This window comes from Panulirus ornatus, chromosome 37 (genome assembly GCF_036320965.1).
Source record: "Panulirus ornatus isolate Po-2019 chromosome 37, ASM3632096v1, whole genome shotgun sequence".
NCBI classification, from domain to species: domain Eukaryota; kingdom Metazoa; phylum Arthropoda; class Malacostraca; order Decapoda; family Palinuridae; genus Panulirus; species Panulirus ornatus.
In genome coordinates, this window is record NC_092260.1 from 31,552,741 (window position 1) to 31,573,373 (window position 20,633).

At 38.2% G+C, this 20,633-nt stretch overlaps 1 protein-coding gene across 11 annotated transcripts in view; it reads left to right on the plus strand.

The window, feature by feature from the left end:
* Window positions 1-20,633, plus strand: part of c12.2 (von Willebrand factor A domain-containing protein c12.2) — a 336,226-nt gene that overhangs the window by 275,307 nt on the left and 40,286 nt on the right. For all 11 annotated transcript variants that reach the window (XM_071684244.1, XM_071684254.1, XM_071684252.1 and 8 more), the window contains 3 exons: window positions 2,330-2,531; window positions 11,395-11,543; window positions 15,032-15,188. In XM_071684244.1, the coding sequence (XP_071540345.1) occupies window positions 2,330-2,531; window positions 11,395-11,543; window positions 15,032-15,188 (508 nt within the window). The remainder of the gene's footprint in view (window positions 1-2,329; window positions 2,532-11,394; window positions 11,544-15,031; window positions 15,189-20,633) is intronic.

The window sequence follows — 20,633 nt, forward strand, 5'->3', positions numbered from 1 at the left end:
TGCAGTTCAGATGTTTTGTAAACTTACATTACCAAAGCTGTTTGTGATGAAATAAAGAAATAAATTTTTTTTTTTTTTCGCTGTCTCCCGCGTTTGCGAGGTAGCGCAAGGAAACAGACAAAAGAAATGGCCCAACCCACCCCCATACACATGTATATACATACGTCCACACACGCAAATATACATACCTACACAGCTTTCCATGGTTTACCCCAGACGCTTCACATGCCCTGATTCAATCCACTGACAGCACGTCAACCCCGGTATACCTCATCGATCCAATTCACTCTATTCCTTGCCCGCCTTTCACCCTCCTGCATGTTCAGGCCCCGATCACTCAAAATCTTTTTCACTCCATCTCTCCACCTCCAATTTGGTCTCCCACTTCTCCTCGTTCCCTCCACCTCCGACACATATATCCTCTTGGTCAATCTTTCCTCACTCATTCTCTCCATGTGCCCAAACTATTTCAAAACACCCTCTTCTGCTCTCTCAACCACGCTCTTTTTATTTCCACACATCTCTCTTACGCTTACATTACTTACTCGATCAAACCACCTCACACCACACATTGTCCTCAAACATCTCATTTCCAGCACATCCACCCTCCTGCGCACAACTCTATCCATAGCCCACGCCTCGCAACCATACAACATTGTTGGAACCACTATTCCTTCAAACATACCCATTTTTGCTTTCCGAGATAATGTTCTCGACTTCCACACATTCTTCAAGGCTCCCAGGATTTTCGCCCCCTCCCCCACCCTATGATTCACTTCCGCTTCCATGGTTCCTTCCGCTGCCAGATCCACTCCCGGATATCTAAAACACTTTACTTCCTCCAGTTTTTCTCCGTTCAAACTTACCTCCCAATTGACTTGACCCTCAACCTTACTGTACCTAATAACCTTGCTCTTATTCACATTTACTCTTAACTTTCTTCTTTCACACACTTTGCCAAACTCAGTCACCAGCTTCTGCAGTTTCTCACATGAATCAGCCACCAGTGCTGTATCATCAGCGAACAACAACTGACTCACTTCCCAAGCTCTCTCATCCACAACAGACTTCATTCTTGCCCCTCTTTCCAAAACTCTTGCATTCACCTCCCTAACAACCCCATCCATAAACAAATTAAACAACCATGGAGACATCACACACCCCTGCCACAAACCTACATTCACTGAGAATCAATCAGTTTCCTCTCTTCCTACACGTACACATGCCTTACATCCTCGATAAAAACTTTTCACTGCTTCTAACAACTTGCCACCCACACCATATATTCTTAATACTTTCCAATACCTTGCTAACTATACTGTGCATATTTTCAACTTTTACCAGTCAGCAGATAAATCTTAACACTTTGCATATGAAATTAACAGCAAGTATTAAATACTGACTTTTTACATGAGTTTCCTGATTGCAGTTAAGAAAACTCATTTTAAGGCAGCTTGCCATATCCTAACCTCTGTATAAAGTACAGGAGAGAAACAACAATTGAGCATTATGTAGACTGTATCCACACAATGTCTCATTATTCTGAAGAGAAAAAGACCTTAGTAATTAACTTGGTTGGTAATACAGAAAGTACCCTTTTGCTGGTAGTGAAATTATGTAATCACTTAAAAGTTTAACGTCAAACTCCAGATTTTGATTGAGCAAATTGCATCGTAAATCCTATACTGGAGAGGGGAAAAGATTTGAGTAATTTTTGGTGTTAATGACTGAACAATGTGCTTTCCATTTTTTTTTTTAAGTTGGAGGCCCCAGTCACAGGCAAAAGTCCACATGAAATATAAAGGAGCTACTGAAAAGGAGAAAGAATAGATGAGGATAATAATATGCAGATTTTGGAGGAAGTGAAAAACTCATCCTTAAAAAAATACTAGCTCATGATTATTAGGGAAGACAGGAGCAGGGACAGAGTACTAAAGTTTTGAGTTGGAAAGAAAGAAACAGTTATCAAAATGGCCCTCCCTTGAATTGCCAACTGCCACAGTCATTGTATGAAATGGTAGCTTGCTAATGTTACTTGGTCTAGCAAATTGTTGGGGCACACATGCAGCCAGTTCTTGGGGGCAAACACCAGAGTAATATTTAACTCTGGAAGAGATAAAGGTAGCCAGCATTGCACCATAGGGCAAGTGTGACAAGTTGTGGGGCTAGCTTGGGGTAGACGATGATTTAGACTGTATTTTGAGCTTGTTAAGGCTGATCACTAATGTGTATGAACAGATGTTCCATTGTGTAATTATTAGGTGTAGAAATATGATTCATTTATTTTCAGTAAACAATCAAAAAAATAAATATTTTTCATACGTTTCAGATTTCTTCCTCCATTGGCTAAGCAAGCATTAGATGCTACCTTGGAAAATGAAGGGATTACAAAACCTGACAACTTTGAAAAGAAGAATCTTATTTGTGAAGTTAATGATGGTGTGCTTAGGATTGGCAATACCTGTGCTAAGGTCTTTGTACCAGACACCAATACTAAAGTTCCTGACACTCTCTTTTTTGATATACATCAAGTAAGTGTCCTCATTTCATGTAACTTTAAAGTATAAATCTAATAAGAAAAGGTGGAGGTATATCAGTATCAGAACTAGTTGGAACATTATGCAGATAGTCAGTGCAGCATCTTAAGTTTTAGAGTCCTTGCAGTATCTCAAGTTTTAGTCTTTGCAGTATCTTAATTTTGGTGTTGCTTGATATTATTGTTTAAACATATATTTAAGGAGTATTTTATTAATGATGCTGTGTGAACCTCCTTAGTCCAACAAACTTGACACCAGAGCTCTACTGGATTAGTTTAAGGGCGGTGCCATACAAGCTACACAGAAAGAGTTATTTTGCATATGATTAAGGTAACAGAAAAACATGAAAGAAATAACAAGTACAATGCTTGTACATATCACACAAATGCCTTGCCAATACTTCCTTGCCCATCTTCTTCAGAAACTCTTCCTATCTATCTATCTATATATATCTCTGATGCCTGTTCCCACCTGGAACTCCCTCAGGGGGTGGCCATGGCAAATAGTCTCCATAACTAGTGAACACCAATGCCATTTCATTAACCTTTAGTGCCTTTCTCTTGACAGGCCACTGACAGATCAACTCTAACACAGTGTTTGCAGAGGTTCCTGCCTAGTGTTCCTGCCTAATGTTCCTACCTACTACCTCTTCCTAATGTTTCTACCCATTGCTCCAGCCCAAATGTTCCTACCTACTTCTATATATTGCTCCTAACATTTTGCCAAAAGGTGGGGTTAGTGCCTAGGGCTCACCTCAGGAAAATCAAGGGTTATGAAGAATGAGCTGTGTGAATTAAATGTTGTCAAGTGTTATGTATGAAAGGAGAGGTTGTATGTTTGTGGACAGAATGCCACTAAGCCACATGTGGGTGAGGCAGAAAGGAAAGACAACTGCCTGGGTCAAAGGAGTGCAACTTGACAACCACTGAAGTGCTGGCTTACTACACAGCCATCACTAACCCTCCTAATACCAGGTGAGTAGTACTGGTAATGTACCTCCCTGGTCATTGGTTGCCAACCAAATATCATGTAACTCTTCATTCTCCTGGATAAAGAGTTAATAATATTTGTGCTTGGCTGCAGCACCATGAACATGGCCACTTGCTGGTCTATTTGATATCATACTTCAGGGCTGTTTCTGAGCAGAATGGCAATAACTGGATAAAAATTGCTAAACTGTGCAAGTTTAAATATGGCAGGAAAGCCGAACATGCACAGTATCCAGTCCAGAATCTAATGGTACATACTTACGTATTCATATTTACCTTATTTATCCTGTATATACCACAATATCTTGGAGGCATATTCCAACATCTCTCTGTCCTTATATTTAGAGGCATTTCTTATGTTTTCTAGCATATTTAGAGGCAGTTTTTATGATTGTTAGCAAACTGTATGAAGTTTTGGTAACAAGCTAGGCTCTGTGATCATTCAAAAGTCCCTCTCATAGTTCAACCCTTGAAGTATGTTTACTTATTATAAGGACAATATTTGGCAAGAACATTCAAGCAGGAGCATTAGGTAGAAATGTGGGTAGAAGTAATAAGTAGGAACATTAGGCAGGAGCATTAGGTAGAAGTAGTCAGTAGGAACATTAGGTAGGAGCCTCTACAAACACTGCACTAGATTTGCCCTCTGCCTGTGGCCTCTTGAATTTTTTTGGCTTGTTAACCTTGTCCCTAGATTTTTGAAGATCAGATGGCTCTTGATATTTCCTATAATGAAAGTATAAAACAAATCCATAACAGAAGGTAAGGTACCTAAAGACTGGAAACTGGTAAATATCATCCCCATTCTCATTTGTAAAAGAGGAAATAAGAAATGTACTTTGAATGATCCAGTTTTAGTAAAGTGCTGGAGAAAATAATAATACAGAATTGTGACTTTTCTAGAAGTATAAAACAAATCCATAACAGAAGGTAAGGTACCTAAAGACTGGAAACTGGTAAATATCATCCCCATACTCATTTGTAAAAGAGGAGATAAGAAATGTACTTTGAATGACCCAGTTTTAGTAAAATGCTGGAGAAGATAATAATAAAGAATTATGACCTTTCTAGAAGATCAAAAAATAGTATTAGACAATCAGCATGGCTTCCACACAAAAGATCAGGTGTATCAAACTTGTTAGAATTTTTCAATTTCATAAATGGCTCCTGGGAGTTAAAAGTACTTTCTGATGTAATACACCTTGACTTTCAAAAAACATCAAATAAAGCATCACACAAGATACTGCAAGTATGTTAAATCATATGGAGAAGTGGATTGGTGACTGGCTTACCGACAGAAAGCAACCTGTAATTTTAGATGGTGAAGTGTTACACTAGCCAAACATGATGATTAGTTTATCATAAGGCCCTATTCTTTTTATAATATAAGATCCCCAAATTTGCTGATGATGCAAAACTAAGTGATAGAGCAGGACTGTGAACAAATTCAAACTAGCAGAATAGTTTGACAAATGGTGATGAAATTCTATATTGACATATGTCAAGTTATGCACTTTAGAAATTAGAATATGAAACATGACTATCAAATATTTGGAAGTTTGCTGACTCAAGCAAATGAAGAGAAGGCTCTTTGAATTGTTATTCGTAACACTCTTAAGTACACTAAACAGTGTCCAGCAGCAAGTTAAATGGAAACCAGATGCTAAGTTTCATAGTTAGGAACATCAATTAAAAAACACCAAAAACAATTCTAACTGTTTAATGCACTAGTAAGACCACAGCTTGCATGTGCAATCCAATTCTGATCACCAAACCACAAGAAAGAAGAGGAAAAATTGGAATAAGTACAATGATGCACAACAAAAGTGATTCCGTTTTTTAGAAACCTGACATATGAAGAGGGGCAAAGAAGATTACTTTTCAAAATTTGAAAAATTCAACATTAATCACAAAGGTCTGTTTGCTATACAAGAGAATGCAGGCACTAGGACAAATGGAATAAGACCTAAAGCAAAAAATGTGACACTGACTTGGGAAAAAGATTTCTTTACAAATTGATTATTTGAACACTGGAATAACTTATCCTCAAACATTGTAAATGCAAAGACCAAATACCTTTAAAAACTGATAGGCAAATTTTTCATCATTCCAGGGATCTATTGAATAATGAACACAGGGAAAAGAGGCAAATTTTTCATCATTCCAGGGATCTATTGAATAATGAACACAGTGAAAAGATATACACTTTAATTCCTTTTCTAATTCCAGTCCTGAAGAATATATTGAAGTACAGCAAAACCTGAGATAGTGTATTATAATTTTATAGTAGGACTTCCCTTTTATTCTGTTTTAAGTGCAATGCAGGCATGCTTCACCAATGCATAGTTTTTCTTCCAATTCCAGTTTTTCTTTTCACTACAGGATGTTGTTTTGTTATTACCAGAGGGAGTGGAGGTTGTAGGGGGAGCCAATTCACTGTTCTGTTTTTACTCATCCACTTAGTACAGGAACAGATAGATTTAAGTTCAAAACAGGTGATATAGACATGAGGCTAAGGCCCCTGTGTTTTCTGTCTTTCCCATGTATTTCCACTGGGGTCTTTTAAGGCTCTTTGCGTGTGTGGACATGTATGTATGTACTGGTGTATGTGGGTGGGTGGGGCCATTCTTTCGTCTGTTTCCTTGCGCTACCTCGCTAACGCAGGAGACAGCAACAAAGTAAAACAAAAAATAACCACCCAGAAGGTATCCTCAAAGTTTTCAATTTTTTACCACATTTATTATGAAAACTTACATCAGCATTGACATGAAAGGTTTAATTATTATACTGTATATATATATCCCTTGATGGGAATTCTTAGAGGGAAAGGGTATCAGAGATAGATAGATAGATAGATAGATATATCTTTCTTTGATTGACCAAGATCAACTAATTTTGCTGTGACACTGATCCATGTCAAAGATACCTCTCTTGCATACTGTGCTGGTTTATTGGTATTTTGCTTGTTCATGGGAATATCCAATTACTTTTTGACATACCAGTGGGTGTTGCTAGATCATGGAATATCAGGTTAGGTAGATTTAACTTGTTGTCATATAATCATATAATGTAGAGATTACAGTATAGCTTTATTAGTGGTACTGTATATCAGATAATAATGAATGTTCATTTGAAGAAAGTACAAGTTATTCTTTTGAAAATGAGTAGAATGTCTGTATTGTTCAATATATGTTTATAGAAAAAAGAATTTTATTTAAATTTCTTTAACATTATCCATGTCTCTGTCACTGAATACTTTGCCCCACTTTCCTGAGAACCGTATGTCCTTTAGACACAAATGTTTCTTATTCATCTATCATCTTCTCCCTTGTACTTGTACTTTTTCTTTCCTTTCTTACTTCTGCTTTCTTTCGTATGCATTATATATGCAGACATCATCCATTTCATACTTGAATTCTAATGCTCTTTGGAAGCAAGCAGCAGCTACATTTCATTTGGGAGGCTATTAGAATGTGAAATTCTTCAAAAAATGTCCATTATATTACTTTTAAGACTTGTCACTTTCATGCCCGTAGAACAAGTAATGTTACGGAATGTGATGCTGAGCTCTGGGCAGATGATCATGGATGAGCAGTGAACAAGGAGAGCAGCATAATTAACTGAATGAACAACCTGTCATGTGACAGTGTTTTAGAACTGTCATAATGTATGTGTATGTATATATCATTTAAATGGATGGTGTATTGAGAATAGATTAATTTTAAATTCATAAAAGCTTGCAAATTCTTTCCTTTCAGTACAAGAATATTGGATAGACACAGGTAGAAGTAATTAGTATACACTAAACAGTAGTTAGGAACCTCTGGAAGCACTGTGTTAGAGTTGACCTCTGCGGTGGCTTGTTAAGGGTGAGGTACTAAAGGCTTCCCAAAGACATAAGCTCTCAACTGTTCTGCCCAGAGGGGTGCATGATAACAAGAATGGAAAGGAAAGGTAAAGGAAGGGGGAGATTAACCCTCTTTATAAAAGAGAACTTGAAGTTTCAAGAATTAGGGTAGGATAGACCATTCAAACAGTACATGATGAGAATGGCAAATGTAGGAAAGATGAGTATTGTGGTTTTATTAGTATATAATCATCCAAAGAATTGCAGCAAACTGGAACAAATACACAATGATAATAATGAAGGAACAATCATGATGGTATATGAAACAGTGGAACTCTCACTTCTTAGATATGGTAAGATAATGATGATTGGGGATTTCAGTTACAAAGAGATAGAGTGGGGGACTTTGGATTCTCATGGCGATAGGGAGTCATAGTGACACAAGTTTTTTGAGTGTATACTGGAAAATTTCCTGCACCAGCATGTCATGGGACATAATAGGGTAAGAGGAATTGATACACCATCATTACCAGACCTTCACTTATGCTTGCTTGGATATTGAGAACATTATAGTTGATACACCAGTTGGAAGAAGTGATCATGTAATGCTCAAATTTGAATATGTACTAAAAGAGGACATTAAGTTGGCAGTACTTGGTAGGCAGCCAACGACCAGGAAGGTATGCTACCAATACTGCCTGCCAGGGTATTGGGAGGGTTAGTGATAGCTGAGTGGTGAGCCAGCACTTCATTGGTTGTCAAGTTGCACTGCTCTGACCCAGGTCTTTTCTCTCTGCCTCAACCACACATGGACTACTGGCATTCTGTCTACAAACAGAATCTCTCCTTGTCACACATAACTCTTGACAACACTAAACTCACACAGCTCATTCTTCATGACTCTAGATTTTTGTGTGGTGAGTGCTATATACTAGCTCTGCCTTTTGGCATAATGGTAGGAGCAATAGATAGAAGTAGTAGGTGGGGACAATTAGTAAGGAGCATTAGGTAGAAACATTAGGTAGAAGTATTCAGTAGGAACATTAGGTAGGAGCATCTGCAAACACTATACTAGACTTGCCCTCTCCCAGTGGCCTGTTAAAGGTGAGGCAATAAAGGCTAAGAAACAGTGCTGGAGTTCACTAGTTATGGAGACTACTGCTGTGACCACCCCCTTGAGGGAATTCCCGAAAGGAGCAGGCATCGGAGATATAGATAGATATATTGATAGACAGAGGATATTAAATGAGCAGAGGTGAGGCAGAAAATAAAGAAGAGAAATAATCATAGAAACTACACAGACCTCAACTTATATGGTACTGTAGATTGGGAAATTGACAGAGGGCAAAGTTAATACAGACAGTTTGCATGAATTAAAGTTGTGTGCTAGGAGAGTGTTCTAGAGATAGGGACCCATATAGTATATATAGGTAATTACATGGATGATGGGTCAAGGTGAACAAGGCTTCGACATGCATATCATTTAGTAGGAAATAAGCTGCAAGAGAGACTTGGGAGTCAACATTGTCTCTGACATGTTACCAGAGTCCCACCTGAAAAGAATGCTGAAGGACACCAACTGTTGCTTGAAAGTATAAGAAATGCTTTAATGGATAAGGATATATTCTGCAAGCACTTCACACCCTACATAAGTTCAAAACTAGAATATGCTTCTCATGTTTGAACACAAAGAGCTTATAGAGAAGGTCCGGAAGAGAGGAACAAATATAGTACCATAGTTAAGACTTGTGAATTGCTGGGAAAGGCTATAGACCTTAAATTTTCCTACCTTGGAAGAGAGAAGAGTGAGTGGTGATGTGTTTTTAATATAAACTGATGTAGACAGTGAACAGTTCTTCAATAGGTGTAGGGATAGAACAACCAGAGGACAGCACGAAATTAAATAAGAAACTTATAAGAAAAATAAGTGAAGAAATACTTTTATGATATGAGTGGCCAATGATTGAAATAAAATGAATAAAGACTTAGTTGATGTAGACAACACACAGAAGTTTAAAAAGTAGTTTGAAAGGAGAACATTTTCAAGAGATGGACCCCTCAAGTATACAACTCTTTCCTTATACAGTACAAATGGGTAATTGATAATCTTATGTGGTTTTTCATCTTTTGTTTTTTTTTTAGTCTTCCATCACATTAGTTCTCCAGGCATCACATATCTTCAACCATTCCTTTTTTGCACCATAATGTTGCTGCCTTTCCTCTATTCTATAGGTATTATTTTGGCCTCTGCTTTTTTTGAGCTACATGCAAGTGTTCCTGTTACCAAGGCTTGGACCCAGGGCATGCATCTGGCTGCTGCTTTACAGTATCTCTTTGGAGACCAGCCAGCCATTCTAGGATTAACAACTGTGGTACATCCTTTCCTCAAACAGCTAAACTGTGGAATTCTCTTCCTCCTTTTGTTTTTCTCTCTTCCTGAAACAAGTCTACATACACTTGCAGAGCCCTGATTAATTTCCATCTTCTTTCTTATATTTTTCTGTCCTCCCACACAGGCCTTTGGTTGGGATGTGTTTTGTTTGTGTCATCTTAGTCACTTTAGAGAGAAAAAGTTAAGCTCTGTGTACTGAAGACAAAGCCTTAAGTGAGGTTACAAAAAGGAATGGTGTCCATGAGGTATCTCAGAGATGGCTTCCTTGAAGCAGACACTCTCTAACTTTATTCCTTTTTTTTTTTAATCACCAGTGTACTAGCTTAGGCATGGGACTTTAGGTTATTCTTTTTCTTTGCCTCCTCTACTTGTAGGGTAGGGTTGTGAGTCAATCTTACTGTAAAATGTTTTCATGTGGTGACACTAAAACTTGCTTTATAAACAATAAAATTCTCTTTTGGAGCCATAACTGATGGATTGATGCTAAAGAGAGAGTGAAAAAATTATCTGGAAGGAGACTGAGAGGATGAAGAGAACATACTGGGTTACATCTTGGTTAGAAGTAAGCCTCGTAATTGGTTTAACTAATGTCCCAACTATATATAATTTGGTTTGGTTTCACCCTCAGTAAAGCAGAATATGTAGGAAATGCCATCAGTTCCAGGTCCATACAACATGCTTTTAGTACAACATATTATATAGATTACTGGTCATGAACAATATGAATTATACTGTAATTTGAAAATGAAAAATGTAGACAAAGAAATAGCATGGAAGATTTTAATACATTAAAAAAAATGTGGTAGATGGGGCAACCTGTCATGTACAACAAAATGGTATGGTTGCCACCGTATTGTGGCATCTGATTTTAGTGGTACCTTTGGGTACATTACATTAATTCTCAAAAAAATAACCTGAGCAAGTTCTTTCTCCATTACTCATTGGGCTTATATTGTAAGTGAGAGATTCTTTGTAGGAGAGAGAGTTATCATTTTTCAGGAAACGAATTATTTTTCATATACGGTATTAACAAAATGGTAGGAGCAGTGGATAGAAGTAGCTGGTAGAAACATTAGACAGAAATATTGGTTAGAAACATTAGGTAGAAGTAGTAGGTAGAAGCATTAGGTGGGAGCATTAGGTAGAAGTAGTAGCTTGGAACATTAGGCAAGAACATTTGGTAGTAGTTGGTAGGAACAATCGAAAGGAGCCTCTAAAAACTTTGTGCTAGAGTTGCCATTCTGTCAGTGACTTGTTAAAGATAAGGCACTAAAGAGTAAGCAGTGGCACTGGAGTTCATCATTTATGGAGACTTTTTCCTTGGTCACCCCCTTGAGGGAATTCCCATTGGGAGCAAGCGTCAAAGATATAGATATTGACATAGTTTAGTGACTTGAAAATTTAGTATGGGCTTAGGAAGCTAACATCACAGTAATTTAATGTAATGAGATAATACAGGAAGAATTAGAGGGATGGTAAGTTTCAGAGTAATGCCATACAATATGATGCACTTACCTAAATTGAGTTTTTGCAGGATTAATGTTAAAAGATCATTCTCACAGTAAGATTACTTTGTTTTCATTAGTTTGAAGTAAATATATATGATTGAACATTCTAATTTTTCAACAGCATATTGCTGTCTTGGAGAATATGCTACAAGACTGGCTACTTGATGACCACCTCCTACTTGTTGGAAACCAGGGTGTAGGAAAAAATAAATTAGCTGATAGATTCCTTCACCTCTTGTCTCGTCCTCGTGAATATATTCAACTTCACAGGTATGTTGTTATAAACTGTTGAAATGAGAATCAGATGATGATATGGGAATATGACAGAATACCCACTTCCTCTCTTTGGCTGGTTCATAGGAAACCATCCATATATCCATACACCGAGAAATAAAAGTTATATTAGTACTACCTGTCATTATTACTTTATCTATTTGATTAATCATTGGTTCTTTCTGTACTTTTGTTTTCAACCAAATAAGTTTTATATTTTACTAATAAGTTTACATTTTCCATTTCAATAGCATAGTATTACATTGTACTAATAAGTTTACATTTCTCCTTCCTGTAGCCTAGTCAGTCCATTTTGTTTCTTTGTTTTTGTCTCCAGCACTAATAAGTTTAAATTTATTTTCATATATGATACCAAGCTTCTTCTTGTTCCTCCTTTTTAAAATCAGTTTCCCATCGCCTTTGATTGCTCTATGATTGCACTACTGAGCATAGAAAATAAAGTGTCTTTTTATCGTAGAAACCTCGTTTGATACAAAAAATAGAGTGATATACTTTATACATTTGTTATTCATGAGTTAAGTATTCAGAGAAGAGCAGGCATGGTTGGTTTTGTAGAAAATTTCTCATAATTTTATTAACTTTCAAATGATAATGATCAAAATTAGCCCCTGTGAATGTATCCTTGTTACTACAGTCATACAATGGACATAAAAGCAAGTGACAGAAGTACTGATATATTTGTAAAACATATTCACTTTCTGGATCTGACTTTAATCTAGTAACCCATAAATGCCAGGAAAAAAGTTCGGTGGATAGTGCCAGGAGTTTTCGTGAATTTACTCAAATGTAAGTTGCCCTCTGTTCTTAGCTGCAGGGTGAAATTTTGGACATATTTCTCGAAAAATTCTCGGCCCTCTATTATAATCCTCTCCCCAAAGTTGAGCCACCACTTTAAAAATGCACATCAGACTTGCCTTTACATTCAGAAGTGCTTTTATATTTTCCTGCTGAGATGTAGCAAATATCAAACCTTCACATCTTTTTTGTATGACAGTTATCAGTAAATGTAACAAATTGTACTAAAGCACTGAGAATTTAAAACATACAACCTCAGATGCTACAAGAAAACAGCAAGTAGCTAATAGCAAGATTTGGTGGATGCATTCATCTTTCACATTTAGGTTCCGTTAAGCACTAACTGAAAAATTTTGTATAAATGTTCAAAATGCTGCCGTATAAAACATGAGAGAGCTCACCAGTTTAGTTTGCTAGCAGTTTATCTGCAAGATGGAGCTTCACTGCATTTAGGCCAACTGTGTTTGAAAAGGCAGTCAGAAGTTCTGTGTACTTTTTATAGGGCTTATGTTCATGGTCTTGTTGGTAGCATCTGAAGTGAGATGGTTTAATGGTGGTGGTGTTCAGTAGGTTGTAACCTTTTTTCACCACTATTAAGTAATCTTTACATGGAATTCTTTGAAGCAAAATTACTAAGGGATATCTTTCCCTTTAAGGCAATTTGGTTTAGATATATTAATGATATTTGTGTTTGGCCAACAAATGAAAAGTTACAAACATTTCTTCCTTACTTAACAAGTTAGTACGTATCAGATTTACTGGGGAAGTGGAAAATAATTGTATGTTACCATTTTTAGATTGCATGATCCATTGGGATATAATAATTTTTAAGTTTAGCATATATAGAAAAGCCACCAATGGTTTTTCATATATTCATTATTACTCGGTTCAACATGAGAGAGATAAACTATCATCATCCCTGTCGATTTTCCTAAGGTATTATGTATATGCAGTCTGGAACTTATTGTTGAGGAGTTTGAGAAGATATATCCTGTTGGATCCAAGTTGAAATATGCTACATCTTTCACTGATAAATCCCTAAGTTGGCAATAATTTTATAGAAATAAACCCAAACCTCCCCCTTGATAACAAAAACCTTTTAGTTCTCCCCTTTAGTGATAATTTATATTACTTTCTAGGTTGCGTAACTCCTTTTTAATGTAAATGTAGCTTTCAATAGTAACAACACTACAAAGAATATCTTCGTCAAAAACTCAAAAAAAAATTCTGCGGGCTGTGTTTATAGAATCCCATGTAAAAACTGTAATATGTTTTATGTTGGCTGGATTCATGTCTCTCTCAGGTAAAAAGTTATTGAAGACTTTTGCGATACAGACATTCTTTTCTTGGTCCAGTTGTGTAAAGTAGCGCAGCATGTTCATTGTTAGTACTGTGGTGTCAGGTTGTTATGATGTTATTGTGGTGTCTGCATATGAAAGTCTTTCTTGTTGAGGTTTGCCTTGAGGTAATGGTAGGTCATGTATTAAGAAACTGAAAAGGAATTGGAGAAAGAAATGCTTTCTAGAGATCTGTGTTGCAGAGTGTAAGAGTTTCATAGGTAAAGCCACAAGCACTCAATACCAACACAGTGAAATAAAGATCCTCCTTGTAGAGGCCCACTTCAACATGCTTGGCACTCAGTTATATGCAACAGCATAGAACTCTTCCCATCCAAACCCCTCTGTAACAAACCACCAACCCCCAAGTAAAAATAAAAAGCTTACCCCTGCTGCACACTTCAGTAAGTTCTACTCACAGATCCCCCTGTCCTTAACAAATACAGCAGACAAAACACATACACACTGAAAAACCCATAAAGCTCAAAATCCAACCTCACAATTCAGTCTTACACTTCAACACATCAGAAACCACACTTCCCAGACAAACACAAATCACACTTTCCCCATGTGTGTTTTGGATATTACCCATCACTACAACACTTCAAACACCATTTCAGCAAATCCCAAAACTCTTCATACCCATGATGCAGCTCCCATAAAGAAGGCACAGAGGACCTACTTCTCAATTGTTCTCTACTCCCTATGTATAGATGCACACACACACACACACCACGTTTTATGACCTGCAGTCCTGACCAGTGGACTTGGCTAGCTTCCCAAGTGCTGTAGGAGCCTCATAAAGGCAAAAGGGACTCCCATGGCAAGAAGTAAGTTGTATTTATACAGCATTGATGGAATGGTCTTGATTGGGGTACTCAGTTGCCCATGCTGTCTGATCTAACATAAGGGAAAAAAGTTTAAGCCAACTGAGCAGTAGTTTTTGGTCAAAACCTTATTACCTTTTCTTGAATATCATTCTTACAATGGCAGACTTATAAGCTTCTGGAAATTTCCCTGTGGTGAGTGACTTACTGAAATGAGTTTTCAAGGTTTATTGAATAAAACCTAACAAGGCCTGCCACTTTTTCCCTCTCATTCCATTTAATATTCACAGTATATCTTAGATATGTATGTCAGTATGTTGCAGAATGTTTTCCACTCAACTAATGATTGTAGTGTGCCTGTAGTATTTAGAAAGACCATGTACTCCATTTCATTGGAAAATCTATTCTGTAAAGATATAAATTACCTTTTTTGTCATCTTGTGAATCCCTTTGTTGTGCTCGCCCTTTCATATATCTCTGTCCTTCATTTTTGCCTCTTTTTCAGAGATACAACAGTACAAAGCCTAACAATCCAACCAGTGGTACAAAATGGACGGATCCAGCATGAAGATTCCCCTCTTGTCGTTGCTGTAAAGACTGGGCGTGTTTTGGTTGTGGATGAGGCTGATAAAGCCCCAACCCATGTTACATGTGTGCTAAAGGTAAAAAGTACATTCAATAAATGTGTACATAGAATTTTTCATGCAGGATGAAATCTTGCTCAAAACTGGTGGTTCATACCCTAAGAAGAAGACTGTAGATGGGGTAGAGAAACTTGACTAAAACAACAAAAATATTGATTGCCTTTATGTTAGAAAACTGTATGGATTTCAGTGTCCATAATCAAACAAGATCATGTATTTTTTTTTTTAAGTTAGCTGAGTTGACAAGGGCAACTGGATTAGCAGAATGCATGTCTACCATTGTACAAAGGCAAAGGGGATATAGGTGAGTGTTCAAATTACAGAGGTATAAGTTTGTTGAGTATTCCTGGGAAATTATATGGGAGGGTATTGATTGAGAGGGTGAAGGCATGTACAGAGCTTCAGAGTGGGGAAGAGCAGTGTGATTTCAGAAGTGGTAGAGGATATGTGGATCAGGTGTTTGCTTTGAAGAATGTATGTGAGAAATATTTAGAAAAACAGATGGATTTGTATGTAGCATTTATGGATCTGGAGAAGGCATATGGTCGAGTTGATAGAGATGTTTTGTGGAAGGTATTAAGAGTATATGGTGTGGGAGGTAAGTTGGCAGAAGCAGTGAAAAGTTTTTATCAAGGATGTAAGGCATGTGTATGAGTAGGAAGAGAGGAAAGTGATTGGTTCCCTGTGAATGTCAGTTTCCAGCAGGGATGCGTGATGTTTCCATGCATGCATGCATTCCGCCAATCCTCAGGCACTTCACCATGAACCATACATGCAGTGAATATCCTCACCAACCAGTCAACAACACAGTTACCCCCTTTTTTAATAATTTCCACTGCAATACCATCCAAACCCACTGCCTTGCTGGCTTTCATCTTCCACAAAGTTTTCACTACCTCTTCTCTGTTTGCCAAAGCAATCTCACTGACGCTCTCTCTTTGCACACCACCTTGACCAAAACTCCCTATATCTGCCACTCTATCATCAAACACACTCAACAAACCTTCAAAATACTCTCTTCATCTCCCTGTCACTTCATCACTACTTGGTATTACCTCCCCATTTGTTCTCTTGTCTTACACACTTTATTTACCTCCTTCCAAAACATCTTTTTATTCTCCCTAAAATCCAATGATACTCTCTCACCTCAACTCTCATTTCCTCTCTTTTTCACCTCTTGCATGTTTCTCTTGACCTCCTACCTCTTTCTTTTATACATCTCCCAGTCATTTGCCTTATTTCCCTGCAAACATCGTCCAAATCTCTGTCTCTTCTCTTCACTAACAATCTTACTTCTTCATCCCACCACTCACTACCCTTTCTAATCTGCCCACCTCTCACCTTTCTCATGCCTCAGGCATCTTTTGCGCAAGCCATCACTGCTTCCCTAAATACATCCCATTTCTCCCCCACTCCCCTTACGTCATTTGCTCTCACCTTTTTCCATTCTGCATGAGCAAGGTAGCACCAGGAAACAGACAAAGAATGACCCATCCACACATAAACCCTCATATATGCACATGTACAAATCAACATATACATACACATACACAGACATATACATATATACACATGTACATATTCATACTTGCTTGCCTTCATCCATTCCTATTGCTACCCAGCCCCACAGGAAACAGCATCGCTGCCCCCTGCTTCAACGAGGTAGCACCAGGAAAACAGACGAAAAAGGCCACATTCTTTCACACTCAGTCTCTAGCTGACATGTGTAATGCACTGAAACCACAGCTCCCTATCCACATCTAGGCCCCACTCACAAAGTTTTCCATGGTTTACCCCAGATGCTTCATATGCCCTAGTTCAGTCCATTGACAGCACATCGACCCCGGTATACCACAACATTCCTATTCATCCTATTCCTTGCACACTTCTCACCTTCCTGTGTGTTCAGGCCCAGATCACTCAAAATCTTTTTCACTCCATCCTTGCACCTCCAATTTGCTCTCCAACTTCTCCTTGTTCCCTTCACCTGTAACACATATATCCTCTTTGTCAGTCTTTCCTAACTCATTCTCTCCATTTGTCCACACCATTTCAACACAACCTCTTCTGCTCTCTCTCAACCACACTCTTTTTATTTCCACACATCTCTCTTACACTTTCATTACTTACATGATCAAACCACCTCACACCACATATTGTCCTCAAACATTAGATTTCCAGTACATCCAGCCTCCTCTGTACAACCCTATCTGTAGCCCATGCCTCACAACCATAAAACCTTGTTGGAATTACTATTCCTTCAAACATACCCATTTTTGCTCTCCGAGATAATGTTCTCTCCTTCCACTTATTCTTCATTGCTCCCAGAACCTTTGCCCCCTCCCCCACCCTGTGACTCACTTCCACTTCCATGGTTCCAGACAGTAAAACATAACCTGCTTAGGTCATTGGCAGCAAAGACCATATCAAAAGAAAAGTATAGGCATTTGACAGTTTAAGCTTGTCAAACAGTCAGCCACAGGGCACTCACTTGTCCAGACGTTTGCTATCGTATTTTTATAGTAGCCAATACTATCCTTCTAATGTGATAATAACCTTGCTGAAAGTAAATGATAGCTTCTTTTTCCATTAGTCTTGCCCGTACCACAAAACCCATATATCAGCTATGAAGAATCATGCAGTTTCTCACATCAAGATCTAGAGTTTTCTGGTGATTTCGTTTTATTATAGAATAAATTAAGATGATTGACACAATTTTTTCTGAAGATTTGTTCAAGAATTATGTAATTTTGGTGAGAAGATTTACTGGCCATTGTTACAAAGCTTTACAAGAGGACCTACTTCTGCTTCTTTTCTTTGGAGTAATAAAATTGGCACAGGCATATCATGCTCCTGTCAAAGGCCATACTGAATGAAAAAAATCACATAAGAAGAAAAGAAATCAGAAATTTGATCAGGAATGAAAGAAATTACATAAGAGGAAAAGAGATAAGAAATTGATCAGGGTTCTGCAGGTGTTTATAGACCTCATTCTTAAAGGTAGAAGGAAATATAAAAGGAGGAAGGAATTTCCAAAGCTTTGCAGTGTGTTGGAAGAAGGAGGCATCAAAATGGTCAATTTTCAAGTGGCCAGTCTTCACAGAGAAACGTTGGAAAGCAGCAGCTAGACATGTGAATTGCATCCAGCTCCTAAGGACAGTGGCCAAAATAGTATTTATATTTATTTATTTTGCTTTGTCGCTGTCTTCCACATTTGCGAGGTAGCGCAAGGAAACAGACGAAAGAAATGGCCCAACCCACCCCCATACACATGTATATACATACACGTCCACACACGCAAATATACATACCTATACATCTCAATGTACACATATATATACACACACAGACACATACATATATACCCATGCACACAATTCACACCGTCTGCCTTTATTCATTCTCATCGCCACCTCGCCACACATGGAATACCATCCCCCTCCCCCTCCCCCCTCATGTGTGCGAGGTAGCGCTAGGAAAAGACAACAAAGGCCCCATTCGTTCTCACTCAGTCTCTAGTTGTCATGCAATAATGCCCGAAACCACAGCTCCCTTTCCACATCCAGGCCCCACACAACTTTCCATGGTTTACCCCAGATGCTTCACATGCCCTGATTCAATCCACTGACAGCACGTCAACCCCGGTATACCACATCGATCCAATTCACTCTATTCCTTGCCCGCCTTTCACCCTCCTGCATGTTCAGGCCCCGATCACTCAAAATCTTTTTCACTCCATCTTTCCACCTCCAATTTGGTCTCCCACTTCTCGTTCCCTCCACCTCCGACACATATATCCTCTTGATCAATCTTTCCTCACTCATTCTCTCCATGTGCCCAAACCATTTCAAAACACCCTCTTCTGCTCTCTCAACCACGCTCTTTTTATTTCCACACATCTCTCTTACCCTTACATTACTTACTCGATCAAACCACCTCACACCACACATTGTCCTCAAACATCTCATTTCCAGCACATCCACCCTCCTGCGCACAACTCTATCCATAGCCCATGCCTCGCAACCATACAACATTGTTGGAACCACTATTCCTTCAAACATACCCATTTTTGCTTTCTGAGATAATGTTCTCGACTTCCACACATTCTTCAAGGCTCCCAGGATTTTCGCCCCCTTCCCCCCCATATGATTCACTTCCGCTTCCATGGTTCCATCCGCTGCCAGATCCACTCCCAGATATCTAAAACACTTTACTTCCTCCAGTTTTTCTTCATTCAAACTTACCTCCCAATTGACTTGACCCTCAACCCTACTGTACCTAATAACCTTGCTCTTATTCACATTTACTCTCAGCTTTCTTCTTTCTTCTTTCACACACTTTACCAAACAAGTGACTTAGCCAGAGATAGAGAAATTGCATTGTAGCATTACTAGATTTAACTAGGTTACTGCTTTTGTATTCTGAGATGTTGCACAGGTCAAAATTAAGAGGAAATAAGTTCAATATGAAAGTCAATATGAAAAAGAGAATGACCATGAGAAGGAGTAGGGAAGGGAAAGTGAGATGAGGTATGTAATGTGGAGTCGTTGACGTAGGAATGAATAGGGTTACAATTTAAAGAGATATATTTATTTTGTGAAGAAAGAGACTAGGTGATATGACAGAAGCCTAAGGAACACCATTATTGATAAAATATAAGGAAAATATTTCATTGTATGTTTACAGCATGCATGTTGTAAGAGGCAACTAATGGTAGGAAGGTATGGTTTGGAAACTCTCCACTCCTTTTATCATCACTTTCCAAAAACAACTGCAGAAGAAAGAGCCAAATGAGGACATTGCTTCAAAAGTTCAGGCTAAGGTGGATGTAACCAAGATGAGAAGGGAGATATAGGTGCTATACTTGATGTGTGTAACTAAGTTGAAGGTAAGATGGGGGAAAAGTCTGGCTCATACGTCAGTGCAAGAGTAGAGTAAATGTTGGGAGGTGCTGAGTGGGTGCTTCATTTTTTTTGGCTTAAGGGATTGTATCTTGTGTCAGGGAATCTGAAAGCAAGAGTGGGTGTGTGGATATAAATGGGGGCAAAGGATGTCTGGTTTAATTGTGAATGGAGGACACCTTGTTCAATGGTGTCCTCAAAAAAGGACTGGTGACCTGGGAATTTTTGGTTTAAGAAAAGGTGCTTACATAAGTGGGTGAGCAAGGTTGGGGTCAACATGCATAATTAGACTATGTTTTTAACTGACACCCATGCAAGGAGACACTGATGAACATGAATGAGGTGACATGGGCAGTAGGAAGGATACCTGATAAATTTCTTAGTGGAGACAAATGAAGAAGTTTGTTGTAGCTTTAAGAAAAGAGAAAATAATGTATAGGAAAGAGGTGGTGAAAATGAGTGAGCTTGGTAAAGATGCCTGTATGAAGAGATACCAAGAGAGATTGAATGAAAAGTGGCATAGGATGCAAGGAAAAGAAACAAGGGGAGTGGAAGTGAAATG